The sequence below is a fragment of the Pipra filicauda genome, unplaced genomic scaffold (assembly GCF_003945595.2).
Source record: "Pipra filicauda isolate LSUMZ 115617 unplaced genomic scaffold, ASM394559v2 scaffold69_size3009148_pilon, whole genome shotgun sequence".
NCBI classification, from domain to species: domain Eukaryota; kingdom Metazoa; phylum Chordata; class Aves; order Passeriformes; family Pipridae; genus Pipra; species Pipra filicauda.
The window spans coordinates 1,167,334-1,188,913 of NW_024104864.1; the positions used below are offsets into that span (position 1 = coordinate 1,167,334).

A 21,580-nucleotide genomic window follows, 5' to 3' on the forward strand; every position below is an offset into this window, starting at 1 on the left:
ACTGGATATTGCATATTGGTATTAGTGCAATTTTTTTTTTTTCAGCTAATGAAATATGTCATGGTATCTTAGACAGAAAAGGATCATTGTGTTCCGTACAAGATGTTGAAATGTTCATTGGTAGATTACTAGCAAGCCCAAATAATCAATTTCCTATATTAATTTAGGTAAATTGGTTGTGTAAAGATTACTTTAATGACAGATACATGCAATTCACTGCTTAAAATTATTTAAAAGAGGATTTAAGAGAGAATAACAAAGCTGAACAAAGGTTTATTCTGAAAATATATCTGCATTTGCGATTGTTCTGTTTCAAAAATTTATTTTGCATATAGCACATAAACTGTATGTCCTAGGGAGCACAGACTGCCTCTAGAGACAGCATGCCAAAAAAGGAGGCATAAAAGGAAGATGGATAATGTGGAGAAAAGCAGTCCTGGCTCCATCTGCTGTCTGGTTTTTTTTTTCTCTCCCTCTTTTTTTTTTTTTTTCTTGACATCTTCTTGCTTGGGGCATTTGTGGTAGTTAGGTCCTATATTTCTTTGAACCCTGACTGATTTTTTCAGCATAGTTCTTCTGCTTTTGCCTGCTGTTCAGATAGTTTAATTTGGGGGGAAAAAATCCACTTTGTTTTGTGTTTCTGAGCACCACCGATAGATTTGTTCTGTGTTGTTCCCACTAGATACAACTCAGATTAAGTACGAACGTAGGGTTTTTTTGGTTTGTTTTCTTTTTAGTCACCCTAAAATCAAGTTAATTTTGTGGCCTTCTCTTCCTCTTCATCTGTATTAGTAAATGCTGTAAGGAGGCCCAGGCACAGTTTTGGAACTGTTATTCATCCTTACACGTATGTTCACATTAGCTGTATCAATGCATAATTGAAAACTCTACTCCAAGTGCTAGATTTTCATGTCATTTTTTCTCACAGTCCTCAGAAATAGAAGGATTGTTGGACTAGAGCTGAGGATGAGAATCTGAGAGTATGGAATGCTACAGATTTTTCCTGTTCTTTTGTTGAATAAGATTGATCTTCAGAATAATTTCTGAGGCTGCTCTAATTTGTGCCAAAACCTCAATCACAGAGATATCTTTTTCTACCCTACCCACGTACTGTATAGCTTGGCTCTACTTCCAAAATGGTTTTGTCCTTTTAGAGTCCTAATAAATATAAATATTTTACTGAAAAATTTTAATTTACTTGGATGTCCAATAGATTTCAGTGGTTACTTTCTTATATATATTAAACAAATGGCAGAATTTTAAATTCACAATTTTGTGAATTGCATTCACAAAAACTTCCCAGTTGGACTTAGTCTAAATACTGAAATTTGGAAAATGGCTCCAAAACAGAAATAACACGTTTGGGTCAATCCTAGAGTTCAAAAATTTTTACTGAGCTATGATCCTGAAAAGATGTACATCACTGTTCTTCTAAAATGTAGTTCTATCTTAAATATAGGACCCAATTAAAATTTCCAAATGGGAAGTCTGACTACAGATTGCAGAAATACTGAAATACTAAATATGTAGGCAAGAATGCAAGTAAGTCTTTAAAAATATTGATCTTTGCAATAGTAGTGAAAGCTCCAGTCATAGCTAAACATCAGAAAAGCATACTGTGACTGGAACTGATAGAAATTCAAACTATATTATAGAGAGGATTTTTAAAAATTAGTAATTAACAAAAGTAGTTGGTGAAATATATGGGGTTTTTTTCAGAAAAGGAAGAACGCTTATTCACCATAATGCAGAATTTGCAAATATAATAGCATATTAGTAATGCAGTTAGGTTAAATATTCAACATTCTAGAAAATACTACAATTCATGATTCCTGACGATTTTGCGACATAAGAGGTAAAACCATTTTTGTGGTGTGTAAGTCTAGTAGCAGATTAGATGCCAGAGTAAAAAACTTTATATTTGAACAATCCTAACACTTAAGAAGATGAGATGATTAAAAAAGAAACCAAAAAAACCAACCAAACAAAAAAACCCCAACAGCAAACCACAAACCAAACCAAACCAGAAATGGAGCTGTAGAGGTCTCTGATAAATGCCTACATTAATATAAAATGTAAGTTACTTTTCTACAGCTTACTAAAGTAGCATATGCTTCTGGATTTTTGCAGTCTAGAAACCAATAATTTGACATTCTTTAAACAACCTCCCTTATCAGCAATAATTAAGATATGAGACAAGTAAGATCTCTTTTAAGGAAGTGGTTATTTGCTGAAAAACATACATTTGGTTATTCCCAAACTGCTTGTGAATATCAGTTCAAGTGTTTCCAGCTGCAGTAGAAGAGTTGGAGTGATACAGCTGTGAAATCATCAGCTGCTTTTTACTCAACAGGTCTGCAATTAAGGAGTCCCTTTTGTTGAAGCTGTTCCATAGGGAACTGCTGAATGCTTCAGCAGACGTAGTTCTTGAAAGAGATAATTTCAAGGAAGAAGAAGATATCTCAAAAAGTTAAATTTCATTCAGTTCAAAGCACTTCCTCTCCAATCTCAATCACATACTAAAAAAAGATTCAATCCTAGAGTTCAAGGTTTTATTATGCTAAATAAAACATTATTATTATACTAAAAAAATACTAATTTTTACCCATTTTTATGTAAGCAGTCACACACACAAAATTAATTAATATTCATTTTAATGTGTATTTTTATAGTCTAGTCTAGCTATTTTCAATTTTATTCTTACGTTAATGTTCTCCCTCATTAGGTTTTTCCTCATAAGAATCAGGCAAGTCATAGTAGTCATAACCTCCAGGTTAAGATAACTTAAAATATTGAGACAGTCTTCAAGGATGTGTTGCATCATGCTCAGTTCATTTATTCCCCAAAGTATCTCTTCAAAAATTAGAATTAAAAGCGTAGTATTATAAATAAAGATTAAGAAAGGGTGAGTGATTCAGTTGCTCATTTCGAGAATATCTTCTCTGGCATCTTTGTTTTCTAAATTGATATTAAGGATTTTTACCGTGTAGACTCAATTCAGTTTATTGGTTTATTGGATCTCTTCCCCTGGACATGTTCCATTTCTTTCTGCTGGAGCTGTTCTGTTGAGGCTGAGGTTATTTCTGATAGTGTTTTGAGAGCATATTATGTGTCTTTTTTTTCAATTTACAGTTCAACTGCCTTGCATATTGAGGTTATCTTTCAGTATACCACATAAGCAATATATGGCAGTTGTACAGTGATTTATATTTTGCAATCTACTTTGTTGCAACAAAACCATTTCAAATACTACTGAGGAAAAAGCATAACTAGAATTTCTTGTGAGCAAAATTCACTTCTGTATTCAAAATACTGTATCTTTTTAAATACTTCTCTTGAAGTATTCTCTATACAACATACAGAAAAATATAGATTCTCTTCCTGTACACATCACATAAAACACTCATGCTGTTATCTGTTATCTGTGGTTACAGTTCAATCACTTTGCTCATTTTTTCTGTTTCAGACGGTTCGCCACGGTTTCCCTTATCTACCCACTGCCTTAGCTTTTGACCCAGTTCAGAAAATTCTGGCAATTGGAACAAGAACAGGAGCCATACGAATGTATCCTTTCTCGTTCAGAATTTACACCATTTCTATGTATTTCTAATACAGTGATGTGAATTACCTTCTACAAGCACTCAGGTAAGGTTACGGTTTATGTTATGTTCTACTTCATTTTGCTTTACTGAATGGACTGGAAAAGGATGTGCTGTTGAGGAACTGGCCAGATCCTGAAGGTGTCCAAAGAAAAATTTTTGGTTGAATTTTTAGTGTATGGTTTTGCTATATATTGGTTAATATAAAACAGAATTGAATATTTTCAGCATGAAAAGTAAAGGTAGACAGCAAAGTGGTAATGAGCAAGTTGTGAATGTTGTGCTAGCAATAAATAAGTTCATTGCTGCAATGCAGTTAACCAGCTGTAGACATCTTCACTGTAGATATTTATGTATGAAATTATTTAGACTCCTTCAAGTGAATGGTGGGAAATAAGTGGTTTAGGGCAGAACTCATCTCTTCCCGGAGGAGAAGGTGAAACACTGTAAAAGTACTTATTTCTTTTCATTAATAATAAAGGTACTTCAGGGCCAGCAATTTATATGGGTTTTTTATACAAGTAGCAATTTTAAGTTAGAAGTCTACGCAGAATGTAATGAAAATTTGGAGACTTTGATTTAAAAAAAAATCTGAGAGTATTTAAATGTGATGTATTTCAAAATGTTCCTCTGCATAATTTTCTTAGTTTTTCATGGTTCCAATGCATTCCAATTTGGTGAAAATACATACAAAGTAAGGGAAAAAGGAGAAAGAATATTGAAGAAAGGTTTAAAAGTTACAGGATACAGAATTAATAAACCAATATTTTTTACAAACTTTTTGTAGCTGAATGAACTATATGTTTATGGTAGGGGACAATGCTGTATAAAATACCAATCTAATATCTTCTGGTTATTTTGCTATCCCTGTTCCCAAGGTAACTATAAACCTAATGAACCCAAAGGAAGGTTACAAAGTAAAGAAAAATCTCCTCCTGGAAAACCAACCTGTGCTTCATGTAACAGGACTAAAACTTGTTTCCTCTGTTTTTGGGTACTCTTGGTCTGAACAGTTGCATTTTCGTAAGCCTCATATTCTATCTGATCCAGAACTTCTCACAAGACTCAATTAATCATCTAGTTATGTGACAAGCTTTGCTTTGATAGTCCTATTCTTAATATTTACCTATATGAAATAGATTAAACATATTCTGTTCAAGTACAAAGAAGAAAATCCTCTTAATTTGTGCGCTTCTGGAAAAGTGCAAGTCCAGTAGCCCAGTCATGCTTTCTTTTTTTCAGAGATATGCAAGGTTAGAAAGCTGGAGCTTTTTTTCTGGAATTTTCATTGGTATCTTCTGTGAGTGAGGATATTGAGAATTTCATGGGTAATGTAGAGATAGGAAGAAGACCTTGGAGAAGATTGAGCCCTCCTGAGCCCACCTCTTCTTTCCATCTCAGCAACCTGGCTTTTCTAGGAGCAGTGCTGTCACTGGCTTGGCATCCTGTATCTTTCTAAATCCCTGCTTTGAGGAAAATGCAGGTACAGAGCCTGAATTAGTACAGGTTCATGTAAAGTGCATGTCTTTGGCCACAGGAATGGAACATGAAGTAGAAACATAGCTTTATTACATAAATTTCTATATATATCTTCTATAAAAGTGTATTATAGTTAGAGGAAGGAGGGAAAAGAATGTTTTTGAAAGCATCCTTCCTTGTAGCATCTCTTCTCCAGTTTTTTAGCAAACTCCTACCTCATTCATTGAAAAATTTCTACCAATTCTAGTATATGAATCAAACAAGAGCATAAAGATTACCAGGAAATTTGATATTTTTTAAAGATATGTCATAACATAAATGCTTCTCAGCTTAGTCATACAGAACCTGGTTTGCTTAATTGAACCCTGAGTTAATAGAAACTATGCATTGAAAACAGAGGATGCCATAGAAGGAGTTACTTATTTATTCATTTTAATTAAGGCTTCCCCGCTTGGCTCTCAAATTTTCACAGAACACATTACATAAAAAGCCTAGCTGTGAAGTAATAACTTTGCAGTGAAACAGGGCCTAGGACTACACACACAACACCACTCATTTAAGCCAGTCTTGTTGCAACCATTTATAATTGTTGAAATAAGACAATAAAATTCAAGTCAAGATATATATACCAAATACAAATTTGGTATTACATCTGAAAGTACAATTCATAATGGATTTTTTTTAAGCAAATTGACAACAATGTAGATTCTAATGGCTCTAAGTCTTCCACAGCATCCTGTAAAAATACTTTTTAACGGAACAGCACAATTTTGTTCTGCCATGAATATGATAGGTGACAGATAAAAAAGATAATTCATTCATACATATGTTGTGTTTGGCTGGTGCTTCTAAACAGTACTGTGAATAGGTTGAAAGGACAGACTATTTGGCTACCATCAGAGAAATTCACCCAATTATTTATTTGTTTATTTATTGGTAGCACCAAAAGGACCCAGTTTGGATTAGACTCGGTTGTGCAGAGCAACCCAAAGGCATAGGAAGAATGAGTTTATGTTTAGTATTCATGAAATGGTGTAGAAAAAGTTTTCCTGTGACCAGTGTAAGTCACAAAATGGTATTGTTGTCTCCTTGTTTTTCTAAAAGTTTCACAAAGTATTAGTGTTTCGATTGGTCAGAAGTTAACAGGTCTCAAAAGACAAGCTGTTTTAAAAAAAAATGGAGTGTGTACTTCTGTGTTGTGAATTAATGTTTAACATCTGGCCTTCAGGTGATCATTTCGAGTGATCCAGCAGCACTGCTGAAAGTGACTATGCTAAACTGGCCTGAAATAGAGTATATTATTCATAGGTTGCCATTAGAATACAGAGATAAATGAAAGTTCATTTTGGTGTGACAGTCAATTTGTCTTTTCCTAGATTTCTTTTCAGGGTGCTTAGACGCAACTGCTCTAGCTTCTACAGCACTGGGAATTGCTGTTGCCATGCTCTACTGATCCTAGCAGTCTCTGTGGGATTCTCAAGGAACTTCAGACACTAGGGAATGTTTTACCTACAGTCGTAGCTGCTGGGTACTGGATCCTCATAGGGACAGCTGTGCTCTAGCCCACAGAATGAGAGTGCGCTCTAAATCATCAGTGAAGGGGTATCTTCCTATTATCAACACAAGCTAACAAAATCTGCAAATAAAGAGCCAAAACCCCAGTCCTGAAACAGTTGCTATGGCATCTGGTTGTTATTTTCCTTTGTCCTAAACACAGCATTTATTTCCCCTCTGAGGTCTTTTCTCCTGTTTGACACCTTTTCTCAGTTCCCATATCTTTGATCATTGCTCAGATCATTGCTTGATACCACTCTACCTGGAATATCCTTGCTTCAGCAACATACATTCAGTTGAAGAGGGGCTATGAAATTGAATTCCTTTTCATATTGTCTCCATACCCTTCTTCTCTAGACCCAGTCTGGAGAGTCTTCTGATGCTATAAACAGTAAAACAAAACATGTAGTCTGTGGTTACTATTAGAGGAGCTTCTGTATCACCGTAAAAGGAGGTGAGAAATTAAGATAGTTGGTCAGACTGAAGTCTCCATTTCAGAGGAAAAAGAGAAACCTTGGGGTTTGTCACAGTCTCAGTCTGAATAAATAGATTAAAATAAGCGTTGTTAACAATGATATTCCAGTAAAAGATCTCAAGAAGAGGCATGTTGTGCTCGGATTTCAGGATGCGTATTTCTATATTATCATTTATTCAGCTGACAAATGCTTGTTAAATTTCATTATGGGTGCTTTCTGGAATCACCAAGTCCTTTCCCTTGGAATTCTTGCATTGCATCAAAGATGGGCTTAGCCAGTACAGCCACTTATTTCAAACATAGAGAATACAACATCTACATATTTTGGTATTGAGCTGCTGATTATTTCGTGGTCAACTGCAGTAAGACATTCTGAAATAGACTCCTATAGCTATTATCTTCTTCTCTTATTGTTAAGTGAAAGTTTATCTTAAATCCAGTGCAAAGCAAACAGCCTACTGGGTCCAGAATGGCTTCCACACCACTGCAAGCTTGTTCACCATCAAACAGGCTTAAATTAGTAATATGTTTTTGTACATGTTATAGTATTGTATGTTTTTGTCATTAATACATATTCTTTAGACTAATGGGCTCCATATTGTCATGGATGCAGGTTATGGGGCATGCAAATCTTCATTTTCACTGTTTGTTGCTTGAGTGAAAATGTAAGCCACCCACAACACATGCAAGGCTTTTCTAGTAGGCATAACAGCTTGCTGTATTCCAATATTATCAGACAACATAGTGGCCATTTTATACCTGAGCAAACAAAATTATTCTGACTCACTAACACATGAAAGTGGAAGTGTTGCTCTACCCCCGCCTTTCATTTAGCTGTACACTCCTGACACTTTCTTTGCTGATTCTGGTGCTTATCAAATATTTCTGTGAGCAATCCAATGCACTAACCTGGAAAATACTTTGCCAGGTTACCTTTTTGCCAGATCAGTAAACTGAATTGTCTGGTGTTACCTCTGATGTTAGTCTAAACATCCACTGGTCAGACTATGTAACCAACACATCTGTTTTAGAGCAAGCAGCAGTCACAAGTATTGAGGCCATGTTACTGAGAACACAGCTGCGATGGGCAGGGCACGTCTCCAGGATGAAGGACCACCGCCTCCCTAAGATCCTGCTTTATGGTGAACTTGCCACTGGCTGCCGCATGAGAGGAGCCCCGAAGAAAAGATACAAGGACTCCCTGAAACAACATCTCAGCCTTGGCCATATTGACCACCATAACTGGTCTACTCTGGCCTCCAATCGGGAGGCCTGGAGACACACCATCTATAACGCAGCTGTCTCCTTCGAGAACACACGCAGGATCACCCTCGAGGAGAAAAGGCAACGCAGAAAGAACCGTGTCTTGCAGAATATACCATCTAAGGAGTCTTTCTGCTGTGCCTTTTGCAATCGGATATGTCTGTCACGTATTGGCCTCATAAGCCACCAACGTGCCTGTAGCAAATGTGGATAGAGCCTTCCCAAATCTTCGTTCGCGAAGCCTAGCCATGAGTCAGAATGATGCAAAGAAACTGGAAGGAGTGCATAATTGGGACTGAACAGAGAGAAATGGGAGAGTAACAAAATTTTGGCACTAAGGAGCAGGTTATTAAATTGACTTGTCTTACTGTGCGAAATTGCAGCTGAGAAATCTAGCTATGGCAGATTGGAGCTGTCTATGAAATTTGCTACAAAATGTAGAAATAGCCTTTCAATTTTGAGTGGTATGGAAGATAGCATCTCTTTTGCTTACATTTAAAAAAATCTTAGTGTAAAGCCATTTGCAAAACACAAAATTTCTTACAGATTCTGCTCAAGAGAGATTGTGCTTTAGGATCATATTTGGAATAATTTTTTTTCTGGTCTGTTTTATGTGTTTCTTCCAATGCTTTAATAGCATTTTGGAATATCAAAATAGGGATTTTTGAATATTGAATAAGGTACAGCAACACTTCTTTTAATAGGGACATTTTGTGAAAAAAACAAACATGGCTTCAAGAAGGCCAATGGCATCCTGGCCTGTACCAGAAATAGTGTGACCAGCAGGACCAGGGCAGTGATTGTCCCCCTGTGCTCAGCACTGGTGAGGCAACACCTGGAGTTCTGTGTCCAGTTCTGGGCCTCTCACTACAAGACAGACATTGAGGTGCTGTAGCATGTCCAGAGAAGGGTGACAGAATTGGTGAAGGGTCTGGAGCACAAGTCCTGTGAAGAGCAGCTGAGGCGCTGGAGGTGTTTGTCCTGGAGAAAAGGAGGCCTGGGGGAACCTTCTTGCTCTCTACAACTACCTGAAAGGACAAGAGGAAATCGCTTCTGGTTGTGCCAGGGGAGTTTTAGATTGGACCTTAACCAGAAAAATTACTTCACTGAAAGGGTTGTCAAACCATGGAACAGGCTGTCCAGGGAAGTTGTTGAGCCACCATCCCTGGAGGTGTTCAAAAGTCATGTAGAGGTGACACTTAGGGACAGGGCTTCGTGGTGGACTTGCTAGTGCTGGTCTTATGATTGGACTCAGTGGTCTTGGAGGTCTTTTCCAACTTAAATGATTTTATGAAATTGTCTTGGTCTTTCTGTGAAACAGTCAGTAATCATATCTTTGATTCCAGAGTTACTGTGCCAAGTGAAGGGGAAGGGAAAATCTAAATCCAAGGTAGCTCTATTGAACAGCATGGTTCCTCAGCAGCTGATGTACACAGAGAGACTGTATTCCTGGGAGGTAGAACTGAGGCTGTTTGTGCACTCTAGAAAAAAGAAATCCAGCAAAGAAAATAAATAGCACTAATTAAATCATTGTTTGCAGAGTTCTGAGTAGGCATAGAATTTTACAGTAGTTAAAGGAAATGTGATAAAGAATGTTTGACATCAGATTGGATGTACTTTTAAAGAAAAGAGGAAAATATAACTTGAGGTTTTGGTCTGTGAGAAGGATGGCATAATATCTAAATATAAAGCGTGACAGATTTAGTCTCCCTGGAGCTGCTGTCTCTTAATCTAAACAAGGTTTCAGTAGACCTTTATCCTTAAAATAAGCCAACTGTGTTCTATGCTGTTTACTCTGTGTGATTTATTGGACAGATGGAATGGGGGAAGCACAGACAAGATCATAAAACCAAAGTTCTGTTGTTTGACTTGGAGGAATCATTGATACATTTCATCTTTTATCTCACTGTGCAACATATTTGAGATTTTTCCAGAGAACTTGAGTGATTCAGGAACACAAACTTCACCGAATCAGTACTCTTAACATAAGTTCTTTTAAAAATTCCCCTGGAAATCAACACATACAGATATGTATTTTTGCTTGTATAGATACCTAGACAGGTTATTACAAAAAATAATTATTTTCAATCTACAAGAATAAAAAATTTTTGTGAAATATGCAAAAATAATAAAATTTACCTGTATTATTAAATTAAACAGAACCAGAGTTTGGGGAGTTTTTCTGTACTGAGACTGATATGCATTTGACTATGTGTGCATTCACATATGCAGACATACTAGATTTCTGCATACATGCATAAATTTGGATCCATTGGTCTCCCAAGCCTCTTTCATGCTTTTTAAGAAAGCAGGTTGAATATGTTGCAGTTAAATGTACTGGACTTCCTTCACTTTCAGTTGGTGTTTATCCAGGAGATAAAAGTGGAATCTGACATCTGCAAACAAATCTACTGATAAAATATAGATTTTCATATATTTGGAGACACACATAGAACTGGCATACAGGTGGATTAATCTGGCAGGATTTTAATTGGAGCTGATGATTGCATTTGTGAACACTATCTGAAAAAAAATGCTTTCTGGATGTTTGCTACAAGATTTTTTTTTAGTGTAATAAAAAATCCCACCTTACTCTGATATTGAAGCGATGACTAGTGGTGATAGTCAACCATTTCAAAGAAGTGATATGTCTTAATTAGACCTTGTGTAAGCTTTAGAGCTTTCCCTGCCTTTTTTTGTTCAAAACTTTCTGTCACCCACAGGAGTGCTGACATGCATAGGAAGTAATGCACATCAATTTGCTCTCCTTTCCAGTCTGCTAATTAACTTTTTTAGACAAATATCCATGACCTAAATTTGGCAAACATCCTGAAAACGCAGAAGTTTGTAGTCATACTATATGCTTAGTTGTTTGACTCCTTTCTTCTTTTGTTTTTTATCTGGCAGATACTCCTGATGGTAGAGAGAATTGATATTTCTCCACATAACTTAGGAAAACTAACATCTAGCAAAAAGACAAACCCAAAATACATAAGCACATACACGTACTGGAAGTCTTTTAGTGTTGTGAAAAGAGACTTATATTTGCCTAGCCACAGGCACTCTTTCCATTTAAATTCTTGTGGACTTCTCAGAGTTAGGTGTCTTTCTTGCATGCATGTTATTTATGGAGGGAGAACATGGACAAAAGGCAGTCGTGGAGAGTTGAGTCTCCATCCTGAGGTAGAAACGCCACAATGACCCTGAATAATTGTCTCTGCATTGGGAATACCAACGTAGAAGAACTTTGGAAGTTTTTGGAACCAAAGAGATCCACTTATGAGGATTTTCTACAACAAGGAATATGGACCCAGCTGATGGTGGTTCAGTAGGAGATGGGACAGACATAGTCAGACACTATTTCAGCCAAAACCTTACCTGTAGGTGGAGGACAAAAGCACAGTTTTTCCTGAGGTCTGAGAAATGGGAAGATGGACAAAACAGAAACTATGATCTTATTCTTCCTTGAAGAAGTTCTTTTCCCTCATCCATGGTCGGCTCACTCCCTCTTTCCCTAACTGACCTAGTTTCACTCCAATTCTTATAGTTCTTAGATTTCTATTCCTCAGCCCTGACCTGTCTTTTATTAAGTGGCATCAAACAAGCAATATTCTTTCAATCTCCATCTTCCACCTGACCTGTGCAAGGCAGTCTCTGAATAACATGTTTTTCTAAGGAAACTGTTCAAGTCAAGAACCAAGATGTTTCCCAAGTGCTTTAGATACAGCATTCAAAGCTGCATATGAGTACAAAACGAAGAATCAAAAAAGAGCATCGTGGGAGAAAACAAGTTTGACCAAAAGAGGTTGTGGATCAAGAGCTATCAGAAAATGAATTGTTGAAGCAGACAAGTCCTAGAGGGCATCAGAGAATGAAAGCGTGGCATCAATCTCTTTGTCCAGACAGAGCACAGGGAGGGGAAATGACCCAGAAATTTTCTGAGTCTGTTCCTTTTTAGTGTTGTTATGAAGGAGATCAAAGGTAGTTAGAAATGTATATGTAGAAGTCATCACCACTTCAACATATTTCTACCAACCTACTCAATTCCCTTCTGGACATACAGTGAGTTCATAGCTCTCTTCAATTATGTACACAAGTACCATCCTCAGTGCCCAGATCATTTGGAGATGGTGAAGGGTAGTACTTCAAAAAGAACTGGTCCTTAGTATTTGTATCTGAACGGAAAGGCTGCTCTGAGTCCTTTCATAGGTTTCACAAGGGACAGCAGGCACCAGTGATGTAGAGAAAACTGGGAACATTATATCCCAGTCTCTTACATAATGCCTTGCACTCAGACAAGCATTTTTCATTCACTACTTCAGCGTGCAGATGTCCAGCCACTTCCTGGAAAGCAGGGCCTCGGCACTTGGAACACTTAGTCACTTGGGAAGACAAATGCTATAGTCACAGACATCCCCTACTTTTTCCTCCTTTCCCTGAGCATGATGTAGTATGGTATGGAATATCTCTTTGGCCACACTGGGTCAAGTGTCCTGCTGTATCTCCTCCCAAACCTGAGCCTGCTCACTGCTGGTGCACCATGTGCAAAATAGAAAAACTCAACGCTGTGCAGGCACTGCTCCACGATAGTAAAAACTCTAGTGTGTTCTCAATACTGTTTTAGTCTAGTATCCAAAACACATCACCTTACTGACTTCCATGAAGAAAATCATCTCCATCCCAGCCAGACTTAGTACGCTTTTCAAAAATTCTGCAGAGCTGTTTGTTTAAACAGTTGTGGTTTTCAAACAATGATGACTGGAAATCTAATGATCTTAACATACTTTAATTGTAAAACCAGTAACTTGAGCAGAAAAAGGATTTCACAATTTTCTGTCTAATTATTGACAACAACTGTGCTTTCCAGTAAACAGTATCTGGGATCTTTTTATTTTACTAAATAAATATTGGCATGTCCCTGGGTATATTTACCTATTAATATTCAGCATTAGCTCTAAAAATTCTCACAGGTAATATAAGAAAGAAATATTGGAATTTGATTTTTTTGTACTATAGTTGATTTCTGGTTGGGTTTTTTGGTGATTGCTCCCAGAAAGCTAAATTCCTAATCATCCAATACAGTAGATTTTAAGCAGCTACAGCAGGTGCATTTTAAATGCCAAGACTTTTAGAAGAGTTTGAGTTTCTGTTTTGTTATTTAGCTGTATTTTCTACAATGCAAAATTGATGGCTCTATGACATATTTACATATTTCAATTCCTTCAGTAAACAAGTAAGGATTGACTGAATTATGTGGTATGATCTGAGACACACCAATTGCAAAGGCACTATGCTTTTGTAGATCACGTTATCTTAGCAAGACAGAATTAATATCTAATTCGTAACAGTTTCATGTGTCTGTTTCACGCTGGAAGATCAAATGGTACCCCATAGCTTTGGTAAATTCAAAGTTGCACTTAAATTCAGAGCTGCCTCTCTGCGCCCATAGCTCTTGTCTTTGGTGAATACATTTATTTTATATTAACAGATCATTGGATAGCATAAACAGATTATAGTAGGGGCTGGAAACTAAGACCTCTCCATCCCAGGTGAAAACCCGCTAGCCATGATTTCTTGTTCCATCTCCCTTAATTAATGAGTATTGCCTTCTCCCTCAAACGTCCACATCCTGCCCTTCTGAACTGAAAGAGCCAAGATTTACTGTATTTCCAAGGAGGGTCTGGTCAGGACATTGTGCTTATAGCATTTTTATTTTAAGCAGAGTAACCATTCATTTTTATTCCTCATTATCTTGAGACACAAAGAATGTTGAACTGTTAATGGGGCAATTTTTTCATGCTTTATAAGCACACCTTTTCATTCATACAATAAAGTAGCTGGTGGACAGAGGCACCTGCAGATTTAGAATTTGTTACATGGATTATTTTGAGATAAAATTTTCATCTTTAGCACGGCCTGAGACTTACCTTTTCAAGTCCTTTGGCCTTTAATAAAAGGAGTCTTTAACTTGATTCCTGCTGTTCATATCTGTAAAATAGCAACCAGTGTCAAGAAGTCATTACATTTTTTAAATGTAATGCATGGTTGTAAAATTCTTTTAAGATTAAGAATAACAGAGTTATGTTTTCCAGAACTATAGACAAAGGAAATCCTTAAATATGTTCACAATAAAGTGATGAGCACTGTTGCAAACAAGCTGTGAATTATCAGGTGTGTTTTAACCATGCCTCCACAGGGTGTGGTTTGTAGAAAGTGAATGAATAGCCATTCTTGAACATGTATTTCTCCATAAAAATAAAATTATGTATAAAAATGGACCTTAAATTTGTTCAAAGATAACTTACCTAAATTAAAACCATTGTCCAGACCAAAGCTTTTCAAGCTGTCAATTTTCTCAAATGGGATGTCCCTGCTAAAAAGAAAAGAAAGGTAGAAACCCCAGTCTTTTCTGAAACAAGAGGAGAAGCACATTCTCATGTAAAAATCATCCCTAGGAATGTCTACTCATATGCTCCTGAAGTTTGTAGCTTGCAGCTACTTGATAGTTTGCAGCTCTGAAATGAAGGGAAATATTAATGAAAAACTGGTTCATGTCATAGGTTCCTTCAGCTTTAATTGATAGACCATTCTTTTGTACTTGAAAGTACAAGAATCACTTCATTAGGCTGACAGTGTTTACTACAGCAAAGAAGCTTTCTCAGATTTTAAGAGTAAATTAAATTACAGGGAAATCAATATCTGCAATAAGAAAACACGGTAATTTTCATGGCTGTTGAACAACTTAAACACTTGAGTTATTTTCCAGTTTTTTTAAAAAAATGTTTAAAGTATTTTTAAAGGAATATATATAATGCTGTATGCTACATATTTGTAAAATTAGACTACAACATCTGCTACAAGAAGGGACAGAAAAACACTAAGAGTGCTTACTCGTTTGCTTAGAGGAATAATTATCTTCTGACTTGAAATCTGTTAGTTAATTTAATTCTGAGCAGGCAGGTAGAATGTTGTACCTTATTTGTCTATTTTAGCTAGCCAGTGCCAGGGCTTGCCTATTTTAGCCCTCTAGGGCTTCACAGACAAGATACTAAGAGACATTATATTAAAAGTGACTTTTTTTTTCCTTCTACATTCCTATCCAAACCAAAGAAACTCTGAAACATAAAGTTCACAGAAGTCTGGTACAATTAGATCTGCATGTTCAGTTCATTCATTTTTCCATTTGTCCTGCATCAATTCTGTCCCCACACTTCTCCAGCTTTGCTTCTGCTATTGTCGTAATTCTTCACCAACCTTATACTTCTGGGCCTGACGAGGAAGAGCTGTATCAGGGTCCCTGTCTACTTTGCCATACTTCGTGCTGTAGAGAAAGTAAGAAGCACAGACATTGCACTTAGAGGAAATGAGGATGAAAGAACAAAACGCTGCTTTTTTGAAGCACTGCATTCTTCTGTAGCTACTTTTCCCTCTTCTTTCCTGTGAGACTGAGGTTTTATCATGAGGAGAAAAAGAGAAAAATTTGGTGATTTCTTGAAACAGTCTAGTTGGTTGCCTGCTCCCAAAGTGCAGCAATCAAAGTGTCTGCTCTGGTTCCCCTGGCATGTCTGATACTTATTACAGGGATTGAAAATTTTTCTGGTTTTCTTAGAGGGGTATCAGGTACAGCAAACTTTATTCATCTGGACAAAAGCTATCAAAACTGCTGCTGCTAAATAGTTCAAAGATTTTTTCTACTTCCCTAGTTTAGAATAGGATCCTGAAAGTTGGCAACTGAAAAATCCAGCAGTTCTGCTGACATGGTGCTGTTTCTAACATGCCAGGTAAAACTTGTGAATGATGGAGATAGAAAAAAATGTTCACAGAGTGTGTAATTGGTGTCATCCTTGCTATCCAGAAACAAAACTTCCACAAGTGCCTAATGGTTGTCTGGCTACTGATTCGTCTCTAAGCACCACTTGATGAGGTTCATGCTACTGACCTGTATAAACAGATCTCCAAGTCTGCAAAGATAAGGAATTGGTAGTTAATCCACAGTCGGGTTATGTTATCTTTCCTTGCTTCTGATATTTCCCATATTTAAAACATCATCTGTGTGATCATCAGCTCTTAGTTTTACAAGGTCTGTGCTTTGATAGAGGGCAGGCCATGAGAGACTCTTACCTTCTGGTTTAGAGTTTCAAACCGGGCTAAATATATTGCGCATCTGGACTGATATGATGTTGGCATCAGGATCTTAATTAATATGCAATGGTTTAGCAAATTAAGGTTGTACATGCAAATTTAATATTTCTGAATTCTTGGTTTTAACATGTCAATGCTAATTCTTTAGCATTCCTTTATCACTTCAGTGTGATTATATAGTAAATAATTCTTCAAGATCTAGAGTTAGTTTTGCACTAGTGTAGGAATCACAACTTATTTTCTTGTAAATTTGTTTAAATGTACTTTAAAACATGAGTGCTAATATTGAGTTATGTAAATAATTATGTAAAATAAGATGAATTTCAGAAAAAATAAATTGTATGAAGTGTCTCTCAAAATCTGAATTAGAAGTAGCCAAATCTATTAAAACCATTAGTTTATTTTCCTTTTAAGTAGCAGCTTTACTTTCCTAATTAAAGCTATAATTGGTTATCATCCTGCTTGCTAGAGATACCCTTAGAGTCCAAGTTTCAGTTCAATATTTCTCATTTTTGCTTTCTCTTCTTCTTAGTAGGGATTAGAAAGAACTAATATTGTCTATAGTTCCAGCAATGATTATAAGGGATATAAGGGAAAGTCTGTCAGTATGCCATGAAGCTATGAATGGCTATTTATGAATGAAGTTAAACCTGATATCAGAGACATAGAAGATCAAGTTTAATCTGCTCGTGTTGCTGCTTAGGAAATAATGAAGTATCTTGGATGATAGAAAAAGAAGCTTACCCAAACTAGATAGTTTGAGAATTTCATAGGAAGTATTTTCAAGCTGCCTGAAGAATCAGCAGAGCCTTTTGGGAGGCAAGCATCTTTCATTAAAAAAAATAATAGGAAAAGCCATTTCTCACCAACATTCTTAAATGCATACTTAGGAAATTTCAATTCATCAACTTGATGCGAGACCAACAACAACATTATCAAGTGTTATTGAAGTGATTATTTTTATACTGTCCATGGAAATGTTGCTTTTTTTTTGTTGTTCTAGTCAATCTATGTTTATATAATCATAGTACGTATGCCCTGAAGCCTTGTTGTCACTGCTCATTGCAGTTATTATTCAGACATTATTTTGGAAATTTAGGCAGGGTATTTTTATCAACAGAATCTTGTAAAGTAATCTTTTAAAGAGAAATTAAGCTGTGAATCTCCATGTCAGATTAAAGCTTGTAAGCATATAGGATCTCTCATGGGGCTTTTTTATTGTAAGAATTGCATTCATCAGCACTCCATATAGAATTAGTTATAGGGATTCACACATATCTTCCTAGAATTCCTGCATTAAGTTTGGGTTCTCCTGATGTGCATAAGCAACTATACTTATTTTTCTTCTAGTGGAAATTATATTGAATTTATCAAGTTTGCACATAGCCATCATCTTGCTCTTTCACCAAGTTTGTTTAGGTCTATTTAAAGATTCTCTCTAAACTTGCTAAACCAAATGAATTTGTCATGTTTGACTCTTTAGGTCTTTAATGTATTAAGAAATATAGCAAACTTTATCAAATCTGTACTGTAATACTGTGACTTCAGCCTAAGTGCCCTTGCTTTTAGACAGCCATTGCTGTCTTCAGAATGTCAAAATCCCTGTTGAAAGGGTGCTGTGCTCCCTTATCTCCCAATCATTTTAAAAACAGTTTTCAATTACTTGAGGATCCTACTGGGAATTTTTGAAGCCTATTAAAATTCAGTTTTTCATTTTGTTGACAGTTAATCATACCCTTTTTTTCCTACTATAGTTTTTAATTTTCTCTTATTCTGCACCCATTTCTTCAGTTGCATTGTTTTCTGTTTGAGACTATCTGTAGCCTTTGGACTACTGAGGAAGTTTTTGTCCAGTTTCATGACTTTTTAGAAGGCCAAGCAGTACCAAGAGATCAATATCAAAGAACATTTTGGGAGAAATTATCATTAGTTTTCGGGGAATAATGTTTAGACTAAATTCTTTATTGTTATGTTCTTGTTTTAATTTAAAGATGTTTGCAAGATGTCAGTGTAAGATTTACTGTTTTGTAATTTCTCAGATAGTCTCAAGTATCTTTTAAAAGTATCTGTTAATATTCATGCAGTTTGGGATTGGGGATTGCTAGCATCCATTCTGCTTCTTTCCTATGCTCCTTCCAAAGCATGACATAAGTTTTATTCAAACCCACTTAGAACTTAAGCTGCTGGTTTCTGAACCTACATTTCTGATATGTACATCTTTAATAGTCTTACCTAACACACACACACACACACACACAAAAAAAAAAGGAGTATTCATAAAGGAATCTTTGCCAATATGCTCTGTTAAAAGGTGAATCAAATAAATAATTAAATTTTTTAATATTCTTATTTGATTGCCTCCTGTAGCCCTGGGTAACCCAGGAGATTCATCAGGTTTGGTTGTAGTTGTTATTGTTTTCTAAGCTTGCCATTTCCAATGTGATCAAAACATTTAACTTTTTTTTTTCCTACCTTTATCTCTCATAATACTCTGGACACTGGAATAAATCTAGAGCAACTCTTCTGAGCTGAATGTGGTTATTCCAGATGGATGTTGTACTTTCCACCCCCATATAGCATGACTCAAATTTCCCCCCAGGTTTTATTCTCCTTATTAAAATAAAATAAAATTTTTGAACAAGAACATATATTTGCTTTTTATGATAATGGGCAAGGAGTTGTACTAAAGATTGGTTTTACATAAAGAAGCTTGGACTGTTAGCCCAGATGTTGTTCTTATAATCATAAAATCCCCATTGTAAACATTTTCTTCTACCTTTTTCAGGAAAAACAGCATCCATATTTGTTCCATCATATTTAATAGGTAACATAGTCTTCACTGGAAGTGAGTTTAGGCCTCTAGGGACTTTTAAAACTAAGAAAATCTCTCTTATTAACCAATGCCTATGGGTGTAACACCAAGCAAAGTGCAGGGAATCATATAGTTCTGATGGATCTCAGTTAGTTTCTTTAAAAAGGAAGTTTAAACACTCCTGGGAAGCATTTCATATAAAGGAAGACACAATTAATTTGTTTTCAATGCTTCTATTTTGCATTTGCATGTTTCAACTGACTTTCAAATAGAACATTTAGAATAGTTCTAAATTGGTATTTTAAAATCTATACCAATATTAATTAAAAGTACAAAAAACAGCACTATAGAAAGGGGGGAAAGCAGTATCTCTTAGGGAAACCTTCAATGACCCAGTTTCAAAATGATTAAAATGGATATTGGTAGAATGTTTTACGGATAAGGAAACTGAGTAATGGTAAACTGATTTGATACAGTCTTTAATAAGAGGTGGCTGAAGAGCATACGTTCTTTGATTTCCAGGCTGGCACTTCAACCACAAGTTGTTGAATTCAATGGCATTTAGCCTGAAACTTGTTTGCATATTTCTGATGGTGCTCTTATGTATTGTCTTCTAGATCATAAGGAATTCAGGATTAATTCCCTTACACTTTTGCAGTGTGCTGCTGTACTTAGCAATCTAAAAGCATTATGTATCAAGAATAAGTTAAGTACACACTATATCTTATTTTCCCCATACACTTTACCACTGTTGAGGCTTGATCCATGGGTTTTAGATTGCATATTACAGTCATTGGATGGCACGTGTATCATACATGGAAATTGTTCTCAGAATCATGTCTTGAGCACTCTCATGCATACACAGGCATTTGTTTATTATGTCACCACGTAGAGAAATGCCATATAAAATCATGGGATAAATGAATTCAATGTGCACATTCCTCAACCGTAAGAAGAGGTTGTAAAAATTTCATTGCCCAAATACATGTCACTGTGTGTTATTTTAGTTCCTATCTAAAGTGAGAAAAATTAAGCAGTATACTCATGAAAACAAAAGACAATATTTTGGCAGCTACATACTTTCAGATTACATTTGCATTTTGGGGGGGAACCAGGAAAATGCTGTGTAATGAGGCCACCTGTCAGGAAAATTACCACCTGTCTCCAGTCTTGGACTTAGTTGTTCATAACATTATCAGAACAGAAAAATAGTAGTATCCCTATAAATGAAAACGATTGATTGATCTTTTTTAATAGGATTACAAACTATTACCCAGTTAGTAAAAGGCTAAATAAATTCCTTGTACTGTGTATCAGAATATCAAAGTCTCAGGCAGATGGAACTGGCTCTTGAGATCTATCTGTATATTAGCTTTTAGGTTCTGTAAGCCAACATATTAAAAACCTCTGTTTAAATGCTGCTTTAATTTCAGTCACAGTGGCAAATTATGATCACTATTACTTCAGAGTTCAAACAACCACCAACTATATCATCCATATTGTAGAATTCTCTTATCAGTTTCTCTTACCACCTTTCTCACAAACAGGGATTGGAAAGCTTTCAGGTTCTCCTTTATCCCTTCTTCCCTCTCTTTTCTCTCTTTGTGGAGAGATGAGACAGGCTTAACCATTGAACATTCACTGAAATTATGAATGCATATATGAAGACCTCAGCCTTCAGTAGCACATTGCTACTACTATCATAACCAGTCCTCAAGCTAGTCAGTGTGAATCACATCTCAAAGGAAGAACGTTCTCAGGCAAGTCCTATTTCTCTTTCTTGTCTCCAACTCTGTTTTGTTACTAATTGCAATCACTTGGACAACCTCCCCTGCCGCTAAATCACATAAAGCTACCAGGTACTCCACATCTTGCACCCTGAAATACTTTTCTTCTGCATTCTTATGTTCTGCAAAGCCTAAGGAAACCGATTTTTCTGTAGCTCTGCGCATATATGTTTGTGCAGATCCTGAACTGGAAGCCTAGTATTGTCCATCTGGCTATTCTGCTGAGATCTTAACAGGAAAAGATAACCAGGAGGGAGGGAAGCTGAAACATCATCATCTCAGGGAGAGGACACAGTCTTTTCAAAGCCTTCTGCTGTAGAATACTGTCCTGCTATTGCAGTTCCAGTATCTTTAAACTACTTATTCTTCATATACGGTGGTACTTCTGCTGTTTCACAAATCTGCAGCCACTTTTCTGCATCCTCTCGGTATCAGCAGATAACCACATTAAAGCTGTCTTAGCAAACCC

At 36.2% G+C, this 21,580-nt stretch overlaps 1 protein-coding gene across 11 annotated transcripts in view; it reads left to right on the forward strand.

The window, feature by feature from the left end:
- Positions 1-21,580, forward strand: part of STXBP5L (syntaxin binding protein 5 like) — a 192,674-nt gene that overhangs the window by 13,953 nt on the left and 157,141 nt on the right. For all 11 annotated transcript variants that reach the window (XM_039388892.1, XM_039388893.1, XM_039388895.1 and 8 more), the window contains exon 2: positions 3,467-3,564. In XM_039388892.1, coding sequence (XP_039244826.1) covers positions 3,467-3,564 — 98 coding nt within the window. The remainder of the gene's footprint in view (positions 1-3,466; positions 3,565-21,580) is intronic.